The 20,642-nt window shown below is 39.1% G+C and overlaps 1 protein-coding gene across 2 annotated transcripts in view; it reads left to right on the forward strand.

The window, feature by feature from the left end:
* Positions 1-20,642, forward strand: part of nfx1 (nuclear transcription factor, X-box binding 1) — a 72,982-nt gene extending 52,340 nt beyond the window's left edge. For both annotated transcript variants that reach the window (XM_060824781.1, XM_060824782.1), the window contains exons 15-24: positions 839-918; positions 2,172-2,402; positions 3,521-3,594; positions 6,465-6,566; positions 7,205-7,246; positions 10,544-10,642; positions 11,626-11,692; positions 14,145-14,290; positions 17,999-18,103; positions 20,155-20,642. In XM_060824781.1, the coding sequence (XP_060680764.1) occupies positions 839-918; positions 2,172-2,402; positions 3,521-3,594; positions 6,465-6,566; positions 7,205-7,246; positions 10,544-10,642; positions 11,626-11,692; positions 14,145-14,290; positions 17,999-18,103; positions 20,155-20,233 (1,025 nt within the window). In that variant the 3' untranslated portion in view covers positions 20,234-20,642. The remainder of the gene's footprint in view (positions 1-838; positions 919-2,171; positions 2,403-3,520; positions 3,595-6,464; positions 6,567-7,204; positions 7,247-10,543; positions 10,643-11,625; positions 11,693-14,144; positions 14,291-17,998; positions 18,104-20,154) is intronic.

The following is a 20,642-nucleotide window of genomic DNA, read 5'->3' on the forward strand; positions in this document are numbered from 1 at the left end:
AAGCGAATGCAATGTTGTCACTTATCTCAAGAGGGTTGGAATATAAAAGCACTGTTGTGCTACTGAGACTTTGTAAAGCTCTGGTTAGGCCCCATTTGGAGTACTGTGTCCAGTTTTGGTCCCCACACCTCAGGAAGGACATACTGGCACTGGAACGTGTCCAGCAGAGATTCACACAGATGATCCTTGGAATGGTAGGTCTAACATATGAGGAACGACTGGGGATCCTGGGATTGTATTCATTGGATTTTAGAAGATTAAGGGGAGACTTAATAGAGACGTACAAGATAATACATGGATTGGAAAGGGTGGATGCTAGGAAATTGTTTCCATTAGCCGAGGAGACTAGGACCCGTGGACACAGCCTTAGAATTAGAGGGGGTCAATTCAGAACAGATATGCGGAGACGTTTCTTCAGCCAGAGAGTGGTGGGCCTGTGGAATTCATTGCCACAGGATGCAGTGGAGCCCGGGACGCTAAATGTCTTCAAGGCAGAGATTGATAGATTCTTGTTGTCTCGAAGAATTAAGGGCTACGGGGAGAATGCTGGTAAGTGGAGTTGAAATGCCCATCAGCCATGATTGAATGGCGGAGTGGACTCGATGGGCCGAATGGCCTTACTTCCACTCCTATGTCTTATGGTCTTAGAATATTTGATGAATCTAATTTTATTAAATATATTGAGGACCTTGTTCTCAGCTCAGAGGTGTCTGGTTTCGTACTACGGTCAGTTTATTGGATTAGAATTGTAATTAGACCATGCAGTCTTTTTGTGCACTTTTGAAGTGTATGGATATTTTAGACTGTTATTCATGTGCATTTTGTTATATTCCTACAGTATTCCACAATTGTCACAATGAGGAGAAATGCCCACCTTGTACTTATCTCACTCAAAAATGGTGCATGGGGAAGCATGAAGTAAGTACGAGGACGCGGGGGGGTATAAACCAGAATTACTCCCTATCAAACCCATACATTTAAAACAAAACTGCAGAACACTGGTTCTTCTCAGGCTTTGTTTAGTAAATCCAGCACTGACAGCTGATCACAAACTCTTTTTTTGAAAATCTCAACTTCGGTCTTTTTAATACAAATACAAAGAATAGTTGAAATCCAGCAGATTGAGAAATTTATGAACTTGCATCCTTTGTACATTTTTTATAGTGAAATTGAAAAGCCACTATTAATGCTTACAAATAGCATATGTTTTTAATAAAACGTCGAAGCAGCAGAATGCCATTTACCCATGGAGTTTGCTCTACTATACAGTGGGATAATGGCTGATCTGGTCATCCTCAACTCTGCAGACTCTTCACCTTTTTAAAAGATGCAGGAACTCTGATAGCAGTAACCTGCCTAATAGACAATTAACCTGTCACATTTCCTGGAAATGATGGGCACAGGGTTGCAACCAACATTTTGGCTGGTTGATCGTATCACAGCTATGGTGGTTAAATTTAGCCCACAGTTTCTTGGCCTGATCTCACACAAGACAATTCCCTATAGAGGAAATCATGCTGAAAAGGTTCTCAAATCATAATGTGTGCAGAAGCCTATGAAACATCTTTGCATCTATCATTGAAATGGAATTCACGTGCAAGTCCTTCATTCCTGATTACAAAATTCAAACAAATATATTAGGGAATTTACAGGTTCACTATTAGAATCAAAATGAAGATAAAGGCCATGTTAGAGTTGTTGACCATACATCAGAGTGGGAAGTATTGAGACAGTACAGAAGAGCAATGACTCTTTCCATGCTTTGTTGTAATGCAAGCAAGGGACCCTGTAGAAACAGAATAGTGGATGCAGTCTTTCAGCAGTGTTACTACTGTTGATCTAGATTTTAACTGAGATCTATCTGCACATTGAAGACATGATTTCTTCTCCATTTGAAGAGAATTATGTAAAAGTTATTTGTTACAAACAACAGCCGATTTTTGATTCATTTACTTGTCTATTTTGCATATCTGCTTATCAGTGTAATGTAGTTGTGCTTTGATAGTCAGTTTATATTAAAGCATAAATCAAGGACAATTATTTTCAAATTTTTAGTTTTTTTTATTTTCAAAGCCAAATGCAGAATTTAGATGCTTATTAGTAGGTTACAGAACATGATATCTGGGATGGACTTGAATTACATGGATTTAATTGAACACTTTCTTTACCAGATGCGGAGTAATATTCCTTGTCATCTGACTGGCATTTCCTGTGGGCTTGCATGTAACAAGCTCTTACCTTGCGGAATGCACAAATGTAAGAAGATTTGTCACAAAGGTGACTGTGTCACTGAAGAACCATGTAAACAGCTGTGTATCATTCCACGACCTGACTGTAATCATCCTTGTTCGTCTCCATGCCACCCAAATTCACCTTGTCCAAAGACCCCCTGCTCTGCAGAGGTAAGTTTTTATTATGTGGGGTTTCTGCTCAGAAAATAAAGTTAGCCTTGTGGAAATAAAAAGTTTGGATTTGCATGACCTGTTACATGATTGAAAACACCTTGAGGCCTGAATGTTACTTTTGAAATGCAATCATACAATATGTAAACAAACATAGCAGCCGATATATGCACAAAATTGTCCCTAAAACTGCAAGTTAATGAGCAAATTAAAATTGAAATGTTATTTTTATTTCACACTTCACTATTTTGAATTTATTTGTGAATGAGTGACCTGTTTTTTGTGCAGGTACTTCTTCTATAATGCGATGGTTTTGTTCTTGTGCAACTCTACATTATAGAAGAATTACACTTCAGAAACAATGCTTAAAGTGTTGGTGGTGTAATCATGTTACAGCCAGCACACGTTTTAAAAGTCCGCACTTTAGAAACAGTGTCCCCAGTTCGGTAATCATGTCACAGCGAATGTGGTGTAATGAAACGCACGTTAGTGTTTCATTATAACCTAAGGGAAGAATATTGGCCTGGACCGGTACATTGGAACAACTTAAGTTCTTTGCTGTAGTGGGGCATGGAATTCTTGTGCACCTTCTTGACCAATTAGATGTCCTGTTGTTTCAACATTTGTATCCTAACAATGATGCAATACATAATTCTATCAGTGTGTCCCAGAAATGTGTGTCACTGTGTTCAATTCTGATGAAACGTAATTGAACTGAAAATAACTGTTTCTCCCCACAGATGCTACCTGACCTGTTGAATCTTTCCAAATAGAAATATTTCAGATTTCTAGCATCACGTTTTGTATTATTCTTAGCCTGTCAGCTTGTAAATATTTGAAAGAAGAATATGAATATGTATGAGTGCTGTGGAAAAGAACATCGAAAATAATCGTTTGACTCCAACTGTAAACTTGGTTGCGTTTTGAGCACAAGAAAACTTGTTAAAGATATTAAAGTGTTATATTTTAAAAATGCAAAGTACCAGGACCAACTCAAGTAATTTCATTATTTTTAATCAGTGCAGTCAGAATTTCATACTCTGGCTTTTGATAAAGATGTAAATGTACAAAGTAGCTACATTAGGCTAATATTCATGATTACATCTATTGCATTGCAGGTAATATTATATTGTAGCTGTCAGCGGAAAAAAGAGATCATGATCTGCAGTGAGGCTTCAAGTAATTACCAGAGGTTTGTACTGCTTTCATTTGCAACTGATGCTGAAGCGTGATTTTTTAAAAATATGCACAGTTGGGCAGACAATTTGCCATTATTCATTATTCGTGGATGAGTAAATTTTTTTTCCTGTGTTTGAGGATGGAGGTAACCTTTTCAAAACAAAGTTCCTTTCTTCAACATCAACCATAAACTATACCCTGAGGTAGAAATAATACAAAAATATTGCATACTCCTCGATTCTAATTATACAGCTATATTTTTCTAAACGTGTACTAATTCACGTTTTTTCCTGTTAGTCCATATGACTGTCAGACACTCCTAATAGCTTTGGACTAAATTGACCCATTAAAGCCTGTACTTACAGCATTGCTTGTGAACAAGAGATGCACGAGATCAATTAAACCTTTCACATTTGGTTGATTGTAACCTTGCCCCCAACTAGCTCACAATGCCAATCCTTACTCCCCACCATTTTTCCGGATTACAAGGCCACCAGCTCCTGTTCCTCCTCCCAACTTAAAATCTTACCAAAATACATGGGGTTAGTGGGTTACAGTCCCTGCCTGTCATCTCTCATCACAAGCATTCATGCCTGGCAAGTTGCCAACCTGGCCAGCTGTTGGGCTAAGAGCAGAATAAAGTAAAATTACATTGGTTTTGCTGTAATTAAAAAGCAATCACTTTGCTGAGTTTTGAATTTCCATTGCAAATACACTCCCCAGTTTTTTAAAACATGTTGCGAAACCTATATCTGCAGCTGATGTGTTAATGGAATACTCATGAGTCGTATATGATAGCGGATGGCCTCAAATCTGTGATTATAGCTTTCTGTGGTATGTAATATTGAAAGTTAGTGATCTGGAAAATTCAAAGGACTATTCCAGTCGTTGACTGAAGTAAATAAGCTGGGAGTCCTAGTGAATGTCTTTAGAACTGTTAAGGCACAACATGCAATATCTTGTACAGCTCTCTGTGATTTTCTTTTATAAATGACTTGGATGAGGAAGTGGAAGGGTGGGTTCATAAGTTTGCTGATGACACACAAGTTGTTGGAGTAGTGGATAGTGTGGAGGGCTGTTGTAGTTTGTAATGGGATATTGACAAGATGCAGAACTGGCAGATGGCGTTCAACCTGCAAATGTGTGCAGTGATTCATTTTGGAAGGTCGAAATTGAATAAGGATTGTTTGCAGTGTGGAGGAACAGAGGGATCTTGGGGTCCATGTCCATAGATCCCTCAAAGTTGCCTCCTAAGTTGATAGAATTGCTCAGAATGCGTATGGTGCGTTGACTTTCATTAGCAGGGGGATTGAGTTTAAGAGCAGTGAGGTTATGGTGCAGCTGTACAGATCCCTGGTTAGACCACATGTGGGATATTGTTCATTTCTGGTCGCCTCATGATAGGAAGGATGTGGAAGCTGAGAAGGTGCAGAGGAGATTTACCAGAATGCTGCCTGGACTGGAGGACATGTCTTATGAAGAAAGGTTGAGGGAACTAAGATTTTACTCATTGGAGCAAAGAAGGGTGAGAGGTGACTTGACAGAGGTTTACAAGATGATGAGAGGCATAGATAGTGGATAGCCAGAAACTTTTTACCAGGGTGGGAATGGCTATCTCAAGGGTGTATAATTTTAAGGTGATTGGAGGAAGGTTTTGGGGAGACGTCAAAGATAGGTTCTTTACTCAGAGTAGTGAGTGTGTGGAATGCACTGCCAGCAGCAGTAATAGTCCAACACATCAGGGACATTTAAGCGACTCTTGGATTGGCACATGGATGATAGTAAAATGAAGGATATGTAGGTTAGTTTGTTCTTAGAGTAGGATAAAACGTCGGCACAATATCAAGGACAGAAGGGTCTATGTTTTAAATGCAGATTCGCATTGTAAGACAAGCAGATCCAAACTGTACTCCTTCCGTGATTCATAACTCCGTTGAGAGGGAGTATTTTCTTCCGTTCATGTGAAATTCAGGACTCGACCATGTTTTGAAATTGTAATTGAGTATCTTTGATTGTTTGGCTCCGTATGGTGGCTCCTTTGCCAAGGTCACTGTGAACGAAGCTAGATAAAAGCATTGCGAATGAATAAGTGTAGTGAGAATGGGTGTTCAGGGTATAATTATGGTTGATATGTTGAAAGCTGGTGTATATATGTTCTCCTATCATTTTGAAGCCAAGTGTCGATCACGTGTAGCTAATAAGCAAATCCTAAGACTTGAAATGACAGCTGCTGAAAGGCAATACTTAATGGTGGGTGTGAAATTTTCTATGCCTGTCATCACTTTACATGAAGAAACAGCAAATGCCAAAACTCTTAGCTAGTTGAGAATGTAGAAGATGCTGGAAATGCATTCATGTTTTGTGTTGAGTTGTGCTAACCCTGCCTGTTATGAGGAGCTAATTCTGCTGTCCAGTTTGAAGCGTTTAAAAGTGCTGTTAGTTGTCTCCTGAGAGGAGATTTTGGTGGGATGAAGCTGGTTTTCAGCAACAGCCTGTGGTAAAAGTTCAGAATGGAAGTGACTCCTTGCTATGACGTTGACACTATAAGTCAGACATGTTGACAGTCCCTCAGTACAGCAGATGTGAAGTTGATTAAATATCCAGTCTGGCTCACTCGTGGAAGCAAGGGTGGGGATGCTCACTGCCTAGCTCAATATCACGTGCAAGCTGTGTCCCTAATCTGACTGGTAGCCCAAAGTGGAGAAGCAGCAAAAAAAACTTCCTAATAACTTGCTCTCGTAATACTTGAATTATAATGCTGTTTCACCAGAGCAAAGTTGAACACGTTCCCTCTTGTTTATTGTTTCTTTTCATTTATGATTATAACTTGAAAATGAGACCTCTTGATTTATCTTCATGTTCTTTTGCTTACACTCTGTGTAGGATAACTGCTATTTCCATGGCCAGCAAACTTTCTGATGTGCATCTTGGGGACTCAGTGGAAATCAGTAAACTCATTTCTAAGAAAGAAATGAAACAGAGCAGGTAAATCATTCTTTTATGCATTGGGAGGTGGAGTTGGCATTTTCCAAACAAAAATGTAAATTAAGTTGCAAAAGCACCAAGGGCTACTAAGTTGAACAATAACTGACCTATTTCATCCAGGTGAGCATTGTATAGTTTTATTTTCAACTGCGTGAATTTTGGATGGTGTTTATTATTGATTATAAGGAATCCTATTTCTCAAAAATAAATTGTGGAAAGTTGTACAGAATACTTAGAGACTTGGATTGAGTGGACGTGGGAAAGATATTTCCACTTTGAGATGAGGACCCAAGGACACAGTATCAAATAAAGAATTGATCTTATAGAACAGATGAGGGATTTCTGCACCTGGGGCCAGGGTTGGGGAATCTGGAATTCTCGCTACAGAAGGCTGTGGAGCTCAAGCCATTGAGTGTATTTAAGACAGAGGTAGGTTCTTAATTCGTAAGGGTATCAAAGGTTATTGGGAGAAGGCAAGAAAATTGGGTTGAGAAACACATCAGCTGGTGATTGAATGGCTGAGCAAAATGATGGGCAGAATAGCCTAATCCAGTGACTTTATCTTGTGGCTAAGCAATGTTTGAAGTGTTAATGTCAGGATGGTTGTGATGCTATAAAATTGCTTCTTTTCCATGCAGATTGGAGTGTGATCAAGAATGTGCGGCAGTAGAAAGAAATAGGTGAGTTATTCCATGACATGCATTTTCTAAAATTAAATGTGTTCTCATATTGCTATAAACCAAATGTATGTTGCCTTTTCACTTAAGGCTGCCCAAGCCTGATTTAGTTTACAGATTTTCAGTCTGTGATCGATTTTAATGCGTAGAAACAACATCCACTAAAGTATTTGATTTGCTTTAACTCTGGAATAGTCTTATTAGTTTACAGTAAAATATTGTGTGCAACTATTGATGCCAAAGATCAAAATGATGCGCGTTCATTGTTGAAGATGTGCTCAAGTGTATTGAGGAAATATTGGAGAAGCTTATGTTCCAATACCTAACAATAAGAAACTCCACGGTTTGGGAGGGGAGGAGGAAGAAAAAGAAAATTCATTACTTTGCATAAATCACTAATTTAGATAACATGAAACCAACATAATCACCATCTTCAAGGTATGTTAGGCTTGTGGGAACACAGAGTTAGGAGCTTGAGTGAATAGTAAATTAAACTATTGTCCAAAACATGATGAATATTTGAAAAGTAACAACTATCTTTGAGGTAATTGAATCGAAGATGTTGGGGACATTTTAGGTGCTGCTAGATATCAAGCAAGGTGAATGGATGTGTTCAAGTTTTTCCTTCCTCTGAAATTCTTAAACATAGCATATAGTTTGCTTGTGTTCTCCAAATACCTTTTGTCCCTTTATTTTCTTTTTTGCTAAGTTCTACATTTTTGTAGTTGATTCAGTCCAATCACAATTTAGCTTTAATGAACAGATACATGTATTAATGTTCATTCTGTTTAATTCTATTGTTGTGAATTGATGCAAAGATTAGTTCCTGTGATCTGTGAACGTTTTAAGCTGTTGAATATGTGACTTGATTCATATGATCAAAACACTTCAGCAAAAAGCTGCCTTTTAATTTGTAAGTAATTTTAATTTATGGACATTGCCATAAAGCACAGATAACAAATTATTTTCTATTTTGGATGTGTGCATTCCAGTGCTGGGCAATGTTAACATGTAGAGTTAACAAATAGTCAATAAAAATGTTTAAAGCTTTTAGGAATATTCCTGTAGACAACTGATACTTGCCCTTTATTATACATAAATTAGATAGACTTGCACAGTCAAATGCAGAAGGTGCTATGCACTGCTTTGTCCTTGCATAAGCTACACACATCACTGTCTAGCTGTTCAGTTAACTGTGTTGAATGGTGTGGCATTGTGCACAATCATCATGACTGTGTTTTTAACTGCCAGTAAGGACTGGCAGTTCCATTCTAAACACCCTTTTAGTGGTGGAATAAGCCTTAATTACTGTCAAACAACCTTTTATAATCTTGAGAATTAATTTTCACAGGCTTTGAGCTTTTACTTATTGGAGACTTTTCCCAATTTTTTGTTTTCAATCTTCCTGTTCCCTATTTCCTAACTCCCTGTCTATTTCTGTTTTAATATAGACTTCTTTATTTTAACTTCGCTATCTTCGCCATAACTCCAGACAAAATCTGTGACTGATGAGCTGAGCCCTTCAATTTGTGACTAGTAACAGTCTGGCCAACACCAGATTCCAAAAGACTGGTGACAATGGATTTGTAAGAGAAAGTAATTTTGGTAGTGAGGCAGGGTTTTTAGGACAATGATGAATGATTTGATAGCAGCAGGCATACCTAAGTCTATATTTATCCATTTCAAATAGTGGTCACTGAATAGTGGTCAGGATTGAGTATTCAAGCCAATAGTGTTTCCTCATTCCTAGTCCAGGGATATTGAGGACAGTTTTATAGGGAGTTTCCTGTTGTCCTGACTGAGAATCGATTCAGCATAATTTGAGGATCAAACCTCAACTATACTTTCAGGGTAAACTGAATTGAGTCATCAGGTAACCTGGAAATCGGGCTTTCAGAACCATCTTTTCTGCTTTTCGCAAAACCTGTATTGGTGGATTTATTCCCAATTACATCCAACTTTTATTCCTGACACTTTATAGCGTCTGACATTGTAAAGGGTTTCCAGATTTTGAGTGCTGAGTTTGTTCTTTTCAAGGCTGCCATCACCTCTGCTCAAAAAACAGTTCTTTGCTTTTGTCTTTTCTTGTTTCCTGTTTTCCATTGCCCAGCTCTCACTAACTAATATAGTCTCTGATTTCCTTTCCTCTTAAGTCCTTGAACATGTGGCCTCCCAGCTCCATAGTTTAAATCTTTTTCAGTGATGTTTCTACTCTGCCATAGAACTGAAATTACCTCTGTCAAGATGCAAATAATATCTTACATGACTGTTTCTCTAAATTCTCCCTCTTTTTCACTTTCTCTGCAACCTTTCAGATCAATTGAAGATCAGTTGTCTTTCTTTGGTCCCATTCCTGCCTAACAAATCATAGCCAGCACATCTCCAGCAATGGATTGTCTTACCATCCCCACAATGTTATCTCTAGATTCTGTCCTGGATTTATTTTTAACATTCCTTAGTCTCTGAAGGGCAATATTTTTAACATTAAAGACATTGCTTCACGTTTTGCATGTATGCTGATAATCCTCCAGGTCTATCTTTCCACTGCCCCTCAAACACTCGCTACTGGCTTCCATCTTCATTTCATTGTCTTCACTACTTCTGTCTCACTTCATCTGTCAATGGAACTGTAATCTATAGATTTATTATCAAGTCTCCATTTTTCCTAGGGCTGTCCTAGCCCTCTTCCAAAAACATCAACTCATTAAAACTCTATAACCCCTAGCCATCAGCCTTATCCTACGTCAAGTGTTAACCTTTGTTTAGTGGTAGTATGCTCACCTCAAGGCCAAGAGTGTAAGTTCGCCTAATTGAAGGACTTTGCAAGTATAGGATAATTTCCAGAAGCTTCCACAAAAGATCATGTCACAAGTTGCAGTTGTTAGATGAAGGCTAAGTACTGGCCTGGGCATCAGGAGATCTCCTCTGTTACTTTAAGGAAAATGTAATAGGATCTTTGAGTTCATGTGAGAGGCAGATGGGGGAACTTGGCTTAAAACTGCATCCAGAAGTTAGAATGTTTGACTGTGCAGCATTCCTTTAATAAAACAGTGTCAGCCTGCATAGTGTGCTGAAGTGATATTTATCTTGAGCCAGCAGGCTTTGTTCACATATGCTGCCATTGAGCTATAGTTCACCCCTAAAAATTGGCCTGGATGCTAACCGAACAGTATTGATCCATTAACTTTTGGTTTATATGCATAGCAATGTTGGCTGTTTGCTAACCTGTCTGTCAGAAGTGTTTGAGTTCCTCTTTGCTGTTCATAATGTTTCTTATATTTTTGTGTATATTTTTCACAGGAGAATAGCAGATGCTTTAAACATTAACCCTGCCTCAGATCCATTTCATATTCGCAGTTTAGGATCCAAATACAGTGAGAGTCTAAAAGAGGATGCAAGGTAGGCGATGATTAGTATTGGGCACATGTAAAATGGAGTGCGGATAAGTGATGACCAGTTTTAAAATCGCACTTGTGTTTGACATCTTGGCTACAAAGCAAATGGATTAATAATTGTATTTACTAATTTGTCCAAGCTGGATAGGCACAGAATTTTCACCAGAGCTTGAAATTCTGGAGTTACACATGATCAAAAAGCAGCTGAGCAAGAAACAAGTTTAATGTCCCACCAGATGTAAAAAATCTTTTTTTTTGGTTTAGATTACAAGTTATAATGATCATTTCTGTTTCTAAAGGTAGTACTGATTTTTTTTTCATTTTTCTCTGGGTCTCGGATGGTTTTTGCCAGAGAAAACATCTGTGCTATTTTGTCACAAATAAGGTTTATATAAGTAAACATGTTGATGTTGAGTTGGATGGATTAGTGCCATTTATCAAAAAGCAATCCCTCTGCCTGGATAAAATTAAATTGTGGTCTGCAAACATAAATTTTCATTTTATAAAATAGTAAAATCTAAGGCATTTCATTCAATTAGAATGGGTGAAATGGTGATTTTTTAAATTTCCTTCACTGGAAGATTTAAGAAAATGTACCAATGTCACATTAAATAAATGTGGTCGTAATAAAATTGCAATGGTGGCCCTATCCACATAGTGAAGGATTAATATGAAGTGATGAGAAATGAATCCATTTGAAGTGGTCAAAAATAAAGATCAACCGTGATCTTAATGGCAAAATAGATTTGGCCGACTCCTGTTGTTCTTTCAGTTGTTTGTGGAAGTAAACAAATGATGCAATCCATTGCAAATAATGTATGATGTTCACAAGTATCAAATCCATCAGGTGGTTACATGTCCTGGAAATTTACCTTGATTAAAAGTAAGTTTTCAAATAAGCACATGCTAATTCGCAGTTGGTTAGTTTTCTGAGATGTATTGATGCAATAAGTCATAGGTCTGTTTTCTTTTTAATCTCAACTAAAGGAAAGATCTGAAGTTTGTAACTGAAGTGGAAGAAGAAATTAAAGCTCTTGTGGAAGCTGTTAGTAAGGTTGGTGCTGCAACTAACAAAGTGCCTTTATTATTACTCTCCAACACAATGTCCTGTTTGAAAGATCTAACTGTAAAAGAGCTAATGGAACACACAAGTTGAAGTTTGTCTGACAGTAAAATGCAAAGAAATATTATCTCTGGTGGTCAACATTAAGCCACATGCTGTTTTGGAAACGTTTACCAAGTAAGTTGAGATATGTCATCCAATGTAGTAAAGCATGTGGCATCCTCTTCCACATTTTAGCTCGGAATCAAATTGGCAGATGACATTAAACTTTTGAGGATAAATGACGGAGGGTTCACCAGGGTAAACTCTCTCCACTGCAAATTTCTTCTGCTCATCAAGGAGCAGAGTTTGAGGGGTGTGAGGGAAAAGAACCACCCTCCCTTTGGTGGCCAGGCACAGCACTTGGTGGCATTTGAATTCACTTAACAGCTGGAATTAAGGGTCTATAGATGACCATGAAACCCTGGTTGACTGTCAAAAAAGCTGATCTAGTTCATTAATGTTCTTCAGGGAAGGAAATCTGCCATGCTCATGTCGTCTGGCCTACATGGAGTTGGAATGTCATGTAGTTGTACAGGACTTGGTTAGGCCACTTTTCAAATTCCTAGTACAATTCTAGTCAACTTCCTATTGGAAGGATGTTGTTAAACTTGAGAGGGTTCAGAAAAGATTTAGAAGGATGTTGCATAGATTGGAGGGTTTGAGTTATAGGGAGTGGTTGAATAAGCTGGGTTTATTTTCCTTGGAACATTAGTGGCTGAGGGGTCTCCTTATGGAGGTGTATAAAATCATGAGGAATGTGGATAGGGTAAATAGACATGGTCTTTTTCCTAGAGTGGGGCAGTCTAAAACTAGAGGGCATAGGATTAAGGTGAGAAGGGAAAGATTTAAAAGGGCCCTGAGGGGCAACTTTTTCATGCAGAAAAAGTGGTGTGAATGTGGAATGAGAGCCATTTTATTTGGCATCAGGATGGTTACATGAATAGGAAGGATTTCGAGGGATGTGGGCCAAATGTTGGCAAATGGGACGAGGTCAGATTGGGATGCCTGATTAGTGCAGACAAGTTGAAATGTAGGGTCTCTTTCTGTGCTATGTGACTCATGGATATTGGGGTTGACTCTCAACTGCCTTCTGAAATAGGCAAAAGTGAGGACTGCAGATGCTGGAAACTTGAGTTTAGATCAGTGGTGCTGGAAAAGCGCAACAGGTCAGGCAGCATCGGAGGAGCAGGGAAATCGACGTTTTGGGCAAGAGCCCTCTATTCCTGATGAAAGGCTTTTGCCTGAAACATCAATTTCCCTGCTCCAATGCTGCCTCACCTGTGCTTTTCCAGCACCACTGATTTAAACTCTGCCTTCTGAAATGGCCCACTAAGTCACTCTGGGGCATCATTCTCTCAAGTCTCAAAAAAAAACAAAAGCAGACTAACCATCTAATATTGATCTCAGCACCAGAAATTAAAATTGGTAAAAAAACAGCTTTGTTGACCCTGCAAAGACATCTGGGGCTAGTGCCAAAATTGGGAGAGCTGTCTCACAGACAAGTCAAGCAACAGTGTCACAATGTCACTGACACCACCCATCACCATCCTGGATAGGTCCTGTCCCACCAACAGGACAGGCCCAGCAGAGTAGTAGACAGTCAGGAGAAATTGCTCTGGGAGTCCTCAATATTGACTTCAGACCCCATAAAGTCTTACAGAATCAGATCAAACATGTGAAAGGAAATAAATCGTCCACCTTCAGCAATTGACTCTGCTTCTCATGTTGCACACCACTTGGAGGAAACAGAAAGTGCTGTGGGTGGGGCGTTTTCATTGCCCACCACCAGAAGTGGCTCAGCAGTGGCATTACTGAGTCAGGCCCTGAAGGGCATAGTTACAAGATTGGGTTGACAATAAGTGGTGAGAGAAAACTTACTTGACCAAAACTTACTTTCCAAAACTTCACCAGTCCTTCTGAGTTTTTCTAGCATTTTATTTCAAATATGAAGTGTTTGGCTTTCATGCAACAATTAAAGCAGTGTTTTTGTAAAGCTTTGACAGATTTGAGTAACTTTTTAAGGTCACATTTTGTTGTTATTACTGACTTTATTCTGTATGACCTCACTAAGTGCTTTAAATGCTGAGGTCACTTTCTTGTGAAGTAATGCAAAAGCATTGGTTTACACACTTGATGGAAAGTAGATGAGGGGACCTGATGGTTCTACACACTTGAAATTTAATAATTGCATCTAATTCAAGTAGGCTAGAAGCTTTTGCATTTCATGTATCATTAAAAACTGCTATAATTTCCAGCACTACACTCCAGCACTTGACTTTTCTGCATTATATTGTGATGTGTTCCTGATTCCCTATTCCAAAAAATGTTTTTTCAGGTTCTGTAGTTCTCATCCACTCTCTCATTCCTGAAATATTAAGTGATTTTCTTTAATTTAATCCAGGGCAAGCAGCAGAAGAAAAGCCGTTGCTATCCCCCGATGAACCGGGAGCATCGCAGAATCATTCATGAGCTGGCTGAAGTCTATGGTGTTGAAAGTGTCAGTTATGACAGTGAGCCCAAGCGCAACGTTGTTATCACTGCTGTGAAGTGAGTATTGACAACACTAAAAGCCTCAACTTGTTTCCTTTCCCACCAACCTGACACGGGAAAAAAAGGTATTTACTCTTTTCATATTTGCGTGTCGCACAGGAACCTTTGGGCACAGTGGAAAAGTTATCCATCTTCCCTTTGGATGGCAAATAAATTCTATGTGAAATTAATTTTGATAATTACATAGATACCTCAAAGTTGCCATCCAGATTGGTAGGGCTGTTAAGAAGGCATATGGGTGTGTTAGCTTTTATTGGAAGAGGGATTGAGTTTTTGAGCCATGATGTCATGCTGCAACTGTACAAAACTCTGTTGCAACCGCACTTGGAGTATTGCGTGCAGTTCAGGTCACCACTTTATAGGAAGGATGTGGAAGCTTTAGAATGGGATTAGAGGAGATTTACTAGGATGTTGCCTAGTATGGAGGGAAAGCCTTACAAGAAAAGGTTGAGGGACTTGAGGCTGTTTCATTAGAGTGTAGAAGATTGAGAGGTGACTTAACGAGATATAAAAGATAATCAAAGGGTTAGATCAGGTGGACAAGGAGAGCCTTTTTCCTTGGATGGTAATGGCTAACATGAAGGGGCATAGCTTCAAATTGAGGGGTGGTGGATATTGGACAGATGTCAGAGATAGTTTCATTACTCAGAAAGTAGTAGGGGCGTGGAATGTTGCAGACTCTCCAACTTTACGGACATTTAAGTGGTCACTGGATAGGCATATGGATGAGGTTGGAATAATGTAAGATAGATACATTGGTTTGGTTTCACAAGACGGCGCTACACTGCGGGTCAAAGGGGCTGTACTGTGCTGTAATGTTTTATGTTCCTCCAATTTTTGGTGTCTTCTGCAAACTTACTAAATTACTAAGTATGTTCACATCCAAATCATTTATATAGTTTTCTGCTGCTAATCTGACTATCCCAACCTATGTGAAAGTTAAGTTCACTCATAATTATTGTCCTCATCTCCTGACCTATTATCTGTCACACCATGTCATTATGCTAAAGACTCCTGACACCAGTCCACTTCTTCCATTTTTTTTAATTTCTTTCTTCCCATATGGATTTTGGATCTTTGATTCAAGATCACTTCTTGCTACCATACTTATTTCATGCCATACCAACAATGCTACCGTTTCTTCCTGCTTGTTCCTTTGAAAAGTCAAAAACCACTGAATACTTACTTCTCAGCTTTGATTATGACTCTGACTTCAGAGGCATGGTTATGATATAGAGATGTACAGCATGGAAACAGACCCTTCAGTCCAACCCGTCCATGCCAACCAGATATCCCAACCCAATCTAGTCCGACCTGCCAGCACCTGATCCAATATCCCTCCAAACCCTTCCCATGCCTCTTAAATGTTGCAATTGTACCAGCCTCCACCACTTCCTCTGGCAGCTCATTCCATACACACACCACCCTCTGTGTGAAAACGTTGCCCCGGAGGTCTCTTTTATATCTTTCTGCTCTCACCCTAAACCCAAGTCTGGACTCTCTGACCCCCAAGGAAAAGACTTTGCCTATTTATCCTATCCTTGCCCCTCATAATTTTGTAAACCTCTATAAGGTCACCCCTCAGCCTTCGCTCCAAGGAAAACAGCCCCAGCCTGTTCAGTCTCTCCCTATAGCTCAGATCCTCCAACCCTGGCAACATTCTTGGAAATCTCTTCTGAACCCTTTCAAGTTTCACAACATCTTTCCAATAGGAAGGAGACCAGAATTGCATGCAATATTCCAACAGTGGCCTAATCAATGTCTTGTACAGCCCCAACATGACCTCCCAACTCCTGTACTTAATACTCTGAATAAAGGAAAGCATATCAAACACCGCCTTCACTATCCTATCTACCTGCAAGGAGGAGCTATGAACCTGCACTTCAAGGTCTCTTTGTTCAGCTACACTCCCCAGGACCTTACCATTAAGTGTATAAGTCCTGCTAAGATTTGCTTTCTTAAAATGCAGCACCTTGCATTTCTCTTAATTAAACTCCATCTGCCACTTCTCAGCCCATTGGCCCATCTGGCCAAGATCCTGTTGTAATCTGAGGTAACCCACTTCGCTGTCCACTACACCTCCAATTTTGGTGTCATCTGCAAACTTACTAACTGTACCTCTTATGCTCACATCCAAATCATTTATATAAATGACAAAAAGTAGAGGGCCCAGCACCGATCCTTGTGGCACTCCACTGGTCACAGGCCTCCAGTCTGAAAAATAGCCCTCCACCACCACCCTCTGTCTTCTACCTTTGAGCCAGTTCTGTATCCAAATGGCTAGTTCTCCCTGTATTCCATGAGATCTAACCTTGCTAATCCGTCTCCCATGGGGAATCTTGTTGAATGCCTTACTGAAGTCCATATAGATCACATCTACAGTTCTGCCCTTATCAATCCTCTGTTACTTCCTCAAAAAACTCAATCAAGTTTGTGAGACATGATTTCCCATGCACAAAACAATGTTGACTATCCCAAATCAGTCCTTGCTTTTCCAAATACATGTACATCCTGTTCCTCAGGATTCCCTCTAACAACTTGCCCACCATCGACGTCAGGCTCACTGGTCTACAGTTCTCTGGCATGTCCTTACCACCCTTCTTAAACATGGTTGGCACCATGTTAGCCAACTTCCAATCTTCTGACACCTCACCTGTGACTACCGATGATACAAATATCTCAGCAAGAGGCCCAGCAATTGCCTCTCTAGCTTCCCACAGAGTTCTAGGGTACACCTGATCAGGTCCTGGGATTTATCCACCTTTATGGGTTTCAAATCATCCAGCACTTCCTCCTCTGTGATATGGACACTTTGCAAGATGTCACCATCTATTTCCCTACAGTCTATGTCCTCCACGTCCTTTTCCACAATAAATTTTGATGTAAAATACTCAGTATCTACTTCCTTTTCTGCAGCTGCACACACAGGCTACCTTGAGGGGTGCTGTTCTCTCCCTAGTTACACTAGGGAGTAATGTCCTTAATGTATTTGTGAAAACTCTGGATTCTCCTAAATTCTATTTGCCAAAGCTATCTCATGTCCCTTTTTTACCCTCCTAATTATTATACTCATTAACTTTGTATTTACACCATTAATTCATCTATTTTGTTCCACATACAGCACACATTCAAGTACTGAGCCATTTATTTTACCTTTTTTGTCATGTTTTCTCTCTTTTTGATCTGATTTGAGAACAGCCTGAATGTTCATTTATTTTATTGCTGTTTGGTAGACCTTGCAACTCTGAGACGGGTTACAGTTGTCTATAGATCTTGATAGTGATGAAGTGATTGACTAGATACCAACAAGTTTGTCAAAAAAGCAGGATAATTATAATGGGAGGCTTTAATTTTTGCATACTAGGAGAAGTCTCAAAGGTGGCCCATTTATTGAGTGTAATAAATTTTTAGATGGTGGATTTGCATTTTAAAAGCCTAAAAAGAGAGGGCATGCTGATAGTTTCCAAGTTGAGGAAAATGGCCCCTTTCGTCTGTTGGGCCTTTTCCTTTATGGCTGGAATTGTCAAAAATAGACTTCTATGCTCGTGCTATTCATGTAGTATCTCATTCGTTCTTTCAGTCTAGTAAACTATATGAAATAGACTGCAGGTTTGTCTAGTCATATTTTATGACGCAAAGCAAATTTGCTCATGATTTTACATTGTCACTTATCTCATTATTTCTGTAATTTACATTTCTTTGCAGGGGAAAATCCATGTGTCCAAATGTTTCACTCACTTCATTGATTGAAAGAGAGATGGCAGCAAGACCACCCCCACCAATTGCACATTTTCGGCAACAAGCACTTAAGTGAGTAACATGAAGTACATCACCTTCACACTGGTAACTGTGATTTCACAAGTGAATTCTTGCATGCTTAACCGTACCAAATCTTTAACAAAGAACACTCTTATCTATGTAAAACAATGGATTAAATTTTCCAAAGAGTGACAATCTCATGTAGACTGTCATTTTGTCCCTGCTCTATGAAAGGGGAGAGCTACAGCATTCTGTCAGGAGATTCTGAAGAGACCTCCTTCAGAAAGTGGCACTGTAGTTCCATTCTGTCAGGTTCCTCACAGCAGAATTGTCAGGGGAAGTGAAACCACTGCCACTTTAACAGCTTTTGTCAAACAGTAATTCCGTGAGAAAAGCGCGAGGGTAGGGTGCAAGGGGACCATCTAAGTGATACAGTATTTAGGATGGGTCACTGGGAAAGATCTGTTTTGGAGGTGGCCAGAAGGTGAGGTCATAGCACATTAATGTCCAAGGCTTTGGGGTAAGGGATGGCTGCTTCCCAGTGGGGCAGAGGCCGGTTGGGTCTGAAGATGGGTGGGAGAGGGACGGTGGAGTGTAACCAACATTCCGGTCTGGTGCAAGGGGGAATGGGGAATTGGTGAGGTTCAGAAAATCTGCTCCTGGGAGGTGAAGTGGGATTGGGTCCGGAGGTGGTAATGTTAATGGCTCATTTAATTGAATATGTGCAGTATTTGGAACAAAATAATTGAACTAATGGTACAAATACAAAGTTATGGGTATAATCGTTTTACTGCAGAGGCACGGTTACGATATAACCAAAGCTGGGAACTAAGTATTCAGTGATATTTGACTTTTCAAAGGAACAAGCAGGAAGAAATGGTAGTATTGTTGATATGGGATGGAATAAGTATGGTAGCAAGAAATGATCTTGAATCAGAGATCCAAAATCCAGGTCTAGCACCAGGAAACTGAGTCGGCAAGTGTAAGGTGTGTCAGGTCAAACAGTGGAAACGGATGGGTCAGGTCTGCAGCAGTAAGAAAAGGCGTATCTGGTCCCTAGACATAAACTGTTAAGTCCTGGGAATTTGTCAGATTTTAGTTCCTTAAAAGTCTTAAATACTTTGTCTTTCTCAAATATAATTGCCTTCTTTTTGCACTCAGGAACATAACTTGTGTTGTCTTCTATGAAACCAGATTAAACACAATATGGCCAATGCCTCTGCCATTTGCTTGAACCAGTATTTACATTGGCTTGTCTTTTCCTTTTTATAAATTCCTAAAAGCTCTTACAATTTGTTTTCATGGCTAGTTTGCTCTGCTATGTTGTTTTAAATCAACTTTTTATTAAACTCTGGCATATGTTACTTTTAGACTTGGAATTCAGTTGTATTATGATCACTTGTTACTCAATCTTTTATTGTGAGCTTACTAATTAATCTTGCCTTAGTACATAATCGATTTAAAACGGCTTTATCCCTGTTTGATTCACAATGCGCAATATTGTCCAGGAATCTTGCACGGAGGCATTCTACAAACTCATCGTGTGCCAATTTGATTATACTAGTCTGTGAAGGTTAAAGCCCCTCCACAGTTTCTATATTGTCTTTGTTATACACTCCAATAATGATGAATGAAAATATTGCACAAGCTTTTACAGTGGACAAAAGGGATTAAGGGTTAAAGCTTAAGCCATATAGTCAGCAATAAGGAAGGTGGCTACATATGTCAGAATTAACAAACTAGACATCAGACTTCAAGGTTAATAGCTAGAAGTCACGTTAATAAAGGCCTAGAATGAAACAATGCCTTCAAAGACTGCAAAACAAAGATAATATAGAACATGTGTTGATGTTTGGGAATCATCGCTGTAATTATAACCATGCCGTAATCTGTATAAATCTTGGAATTCTCTTGGAGCAAGCGTTGACCAATTGTTAAAGTTTCTTTCCAAATGTTGTATCAAATAAACAATTGTTATGTTCTCCTGGAGATCTCTACTGATTTGCAAAATGGAAACAAATATGTATCTTGAGGAGATCTAGTTTACATGTGATTATTGATAATTGGAAATGTACAAATTAAGATTTTCTATAATTTTACAGGATTGACAATGGAACAGTTGCCCTGCAAAAGCCGTTCAAGGAAGAACCAGTCATTGATTACTTTGATGTTCAAGACTAGAAGAAGACTTATTTTCAAAAACTTTTGAAATTTAGATCACACATCTGGAGAGTAAGCGGTTGAGAAATAACCTGATCAATAGTGCACAAAAAAGAATCACTGAAGATTTGTAAGGTGATAAAATTGTGTCGATCCTTTAAACTTCAATTCAATATGCATAACAAAGTGAGCTGCTAGTCTCTGCTGTAAGGTGTCACTGTTGCATGAGACAAACCTAAGAATTAAAGCAAAATCTGTGGGATGACTATGTAAACCATGCATTCCTATCAGCTGTTGTATTGCTCCTGTTAATGGTGCTGAATAAACGGTTAACATTGTTTTTCCCTTGGTTTTTTCCTTTTGAAAGAAATCAACATCAACGTGATAATGTTAAAGGTGGCTGTGTAATAATTGCACTCAACGATTAAAG

Source organism: Hemiscyllium ocellatum, chromosome 5 (genome assembly GCF_020745735.1).
Source record: "Hemiscyllium ocellatum isolate sHemOce1 chromosome 5, sHemOce1.pat.X.cur, whole genome shotgun sequence".
NCBI classification, from domain to species: domain Eukaryota; kingdom Metazoa; phylum Chordata; class Chondrichthyes; order Orectolobiformes; family Hemiscylliidae; genus Hemiscyllium; species Hemiscyllium ocellatum.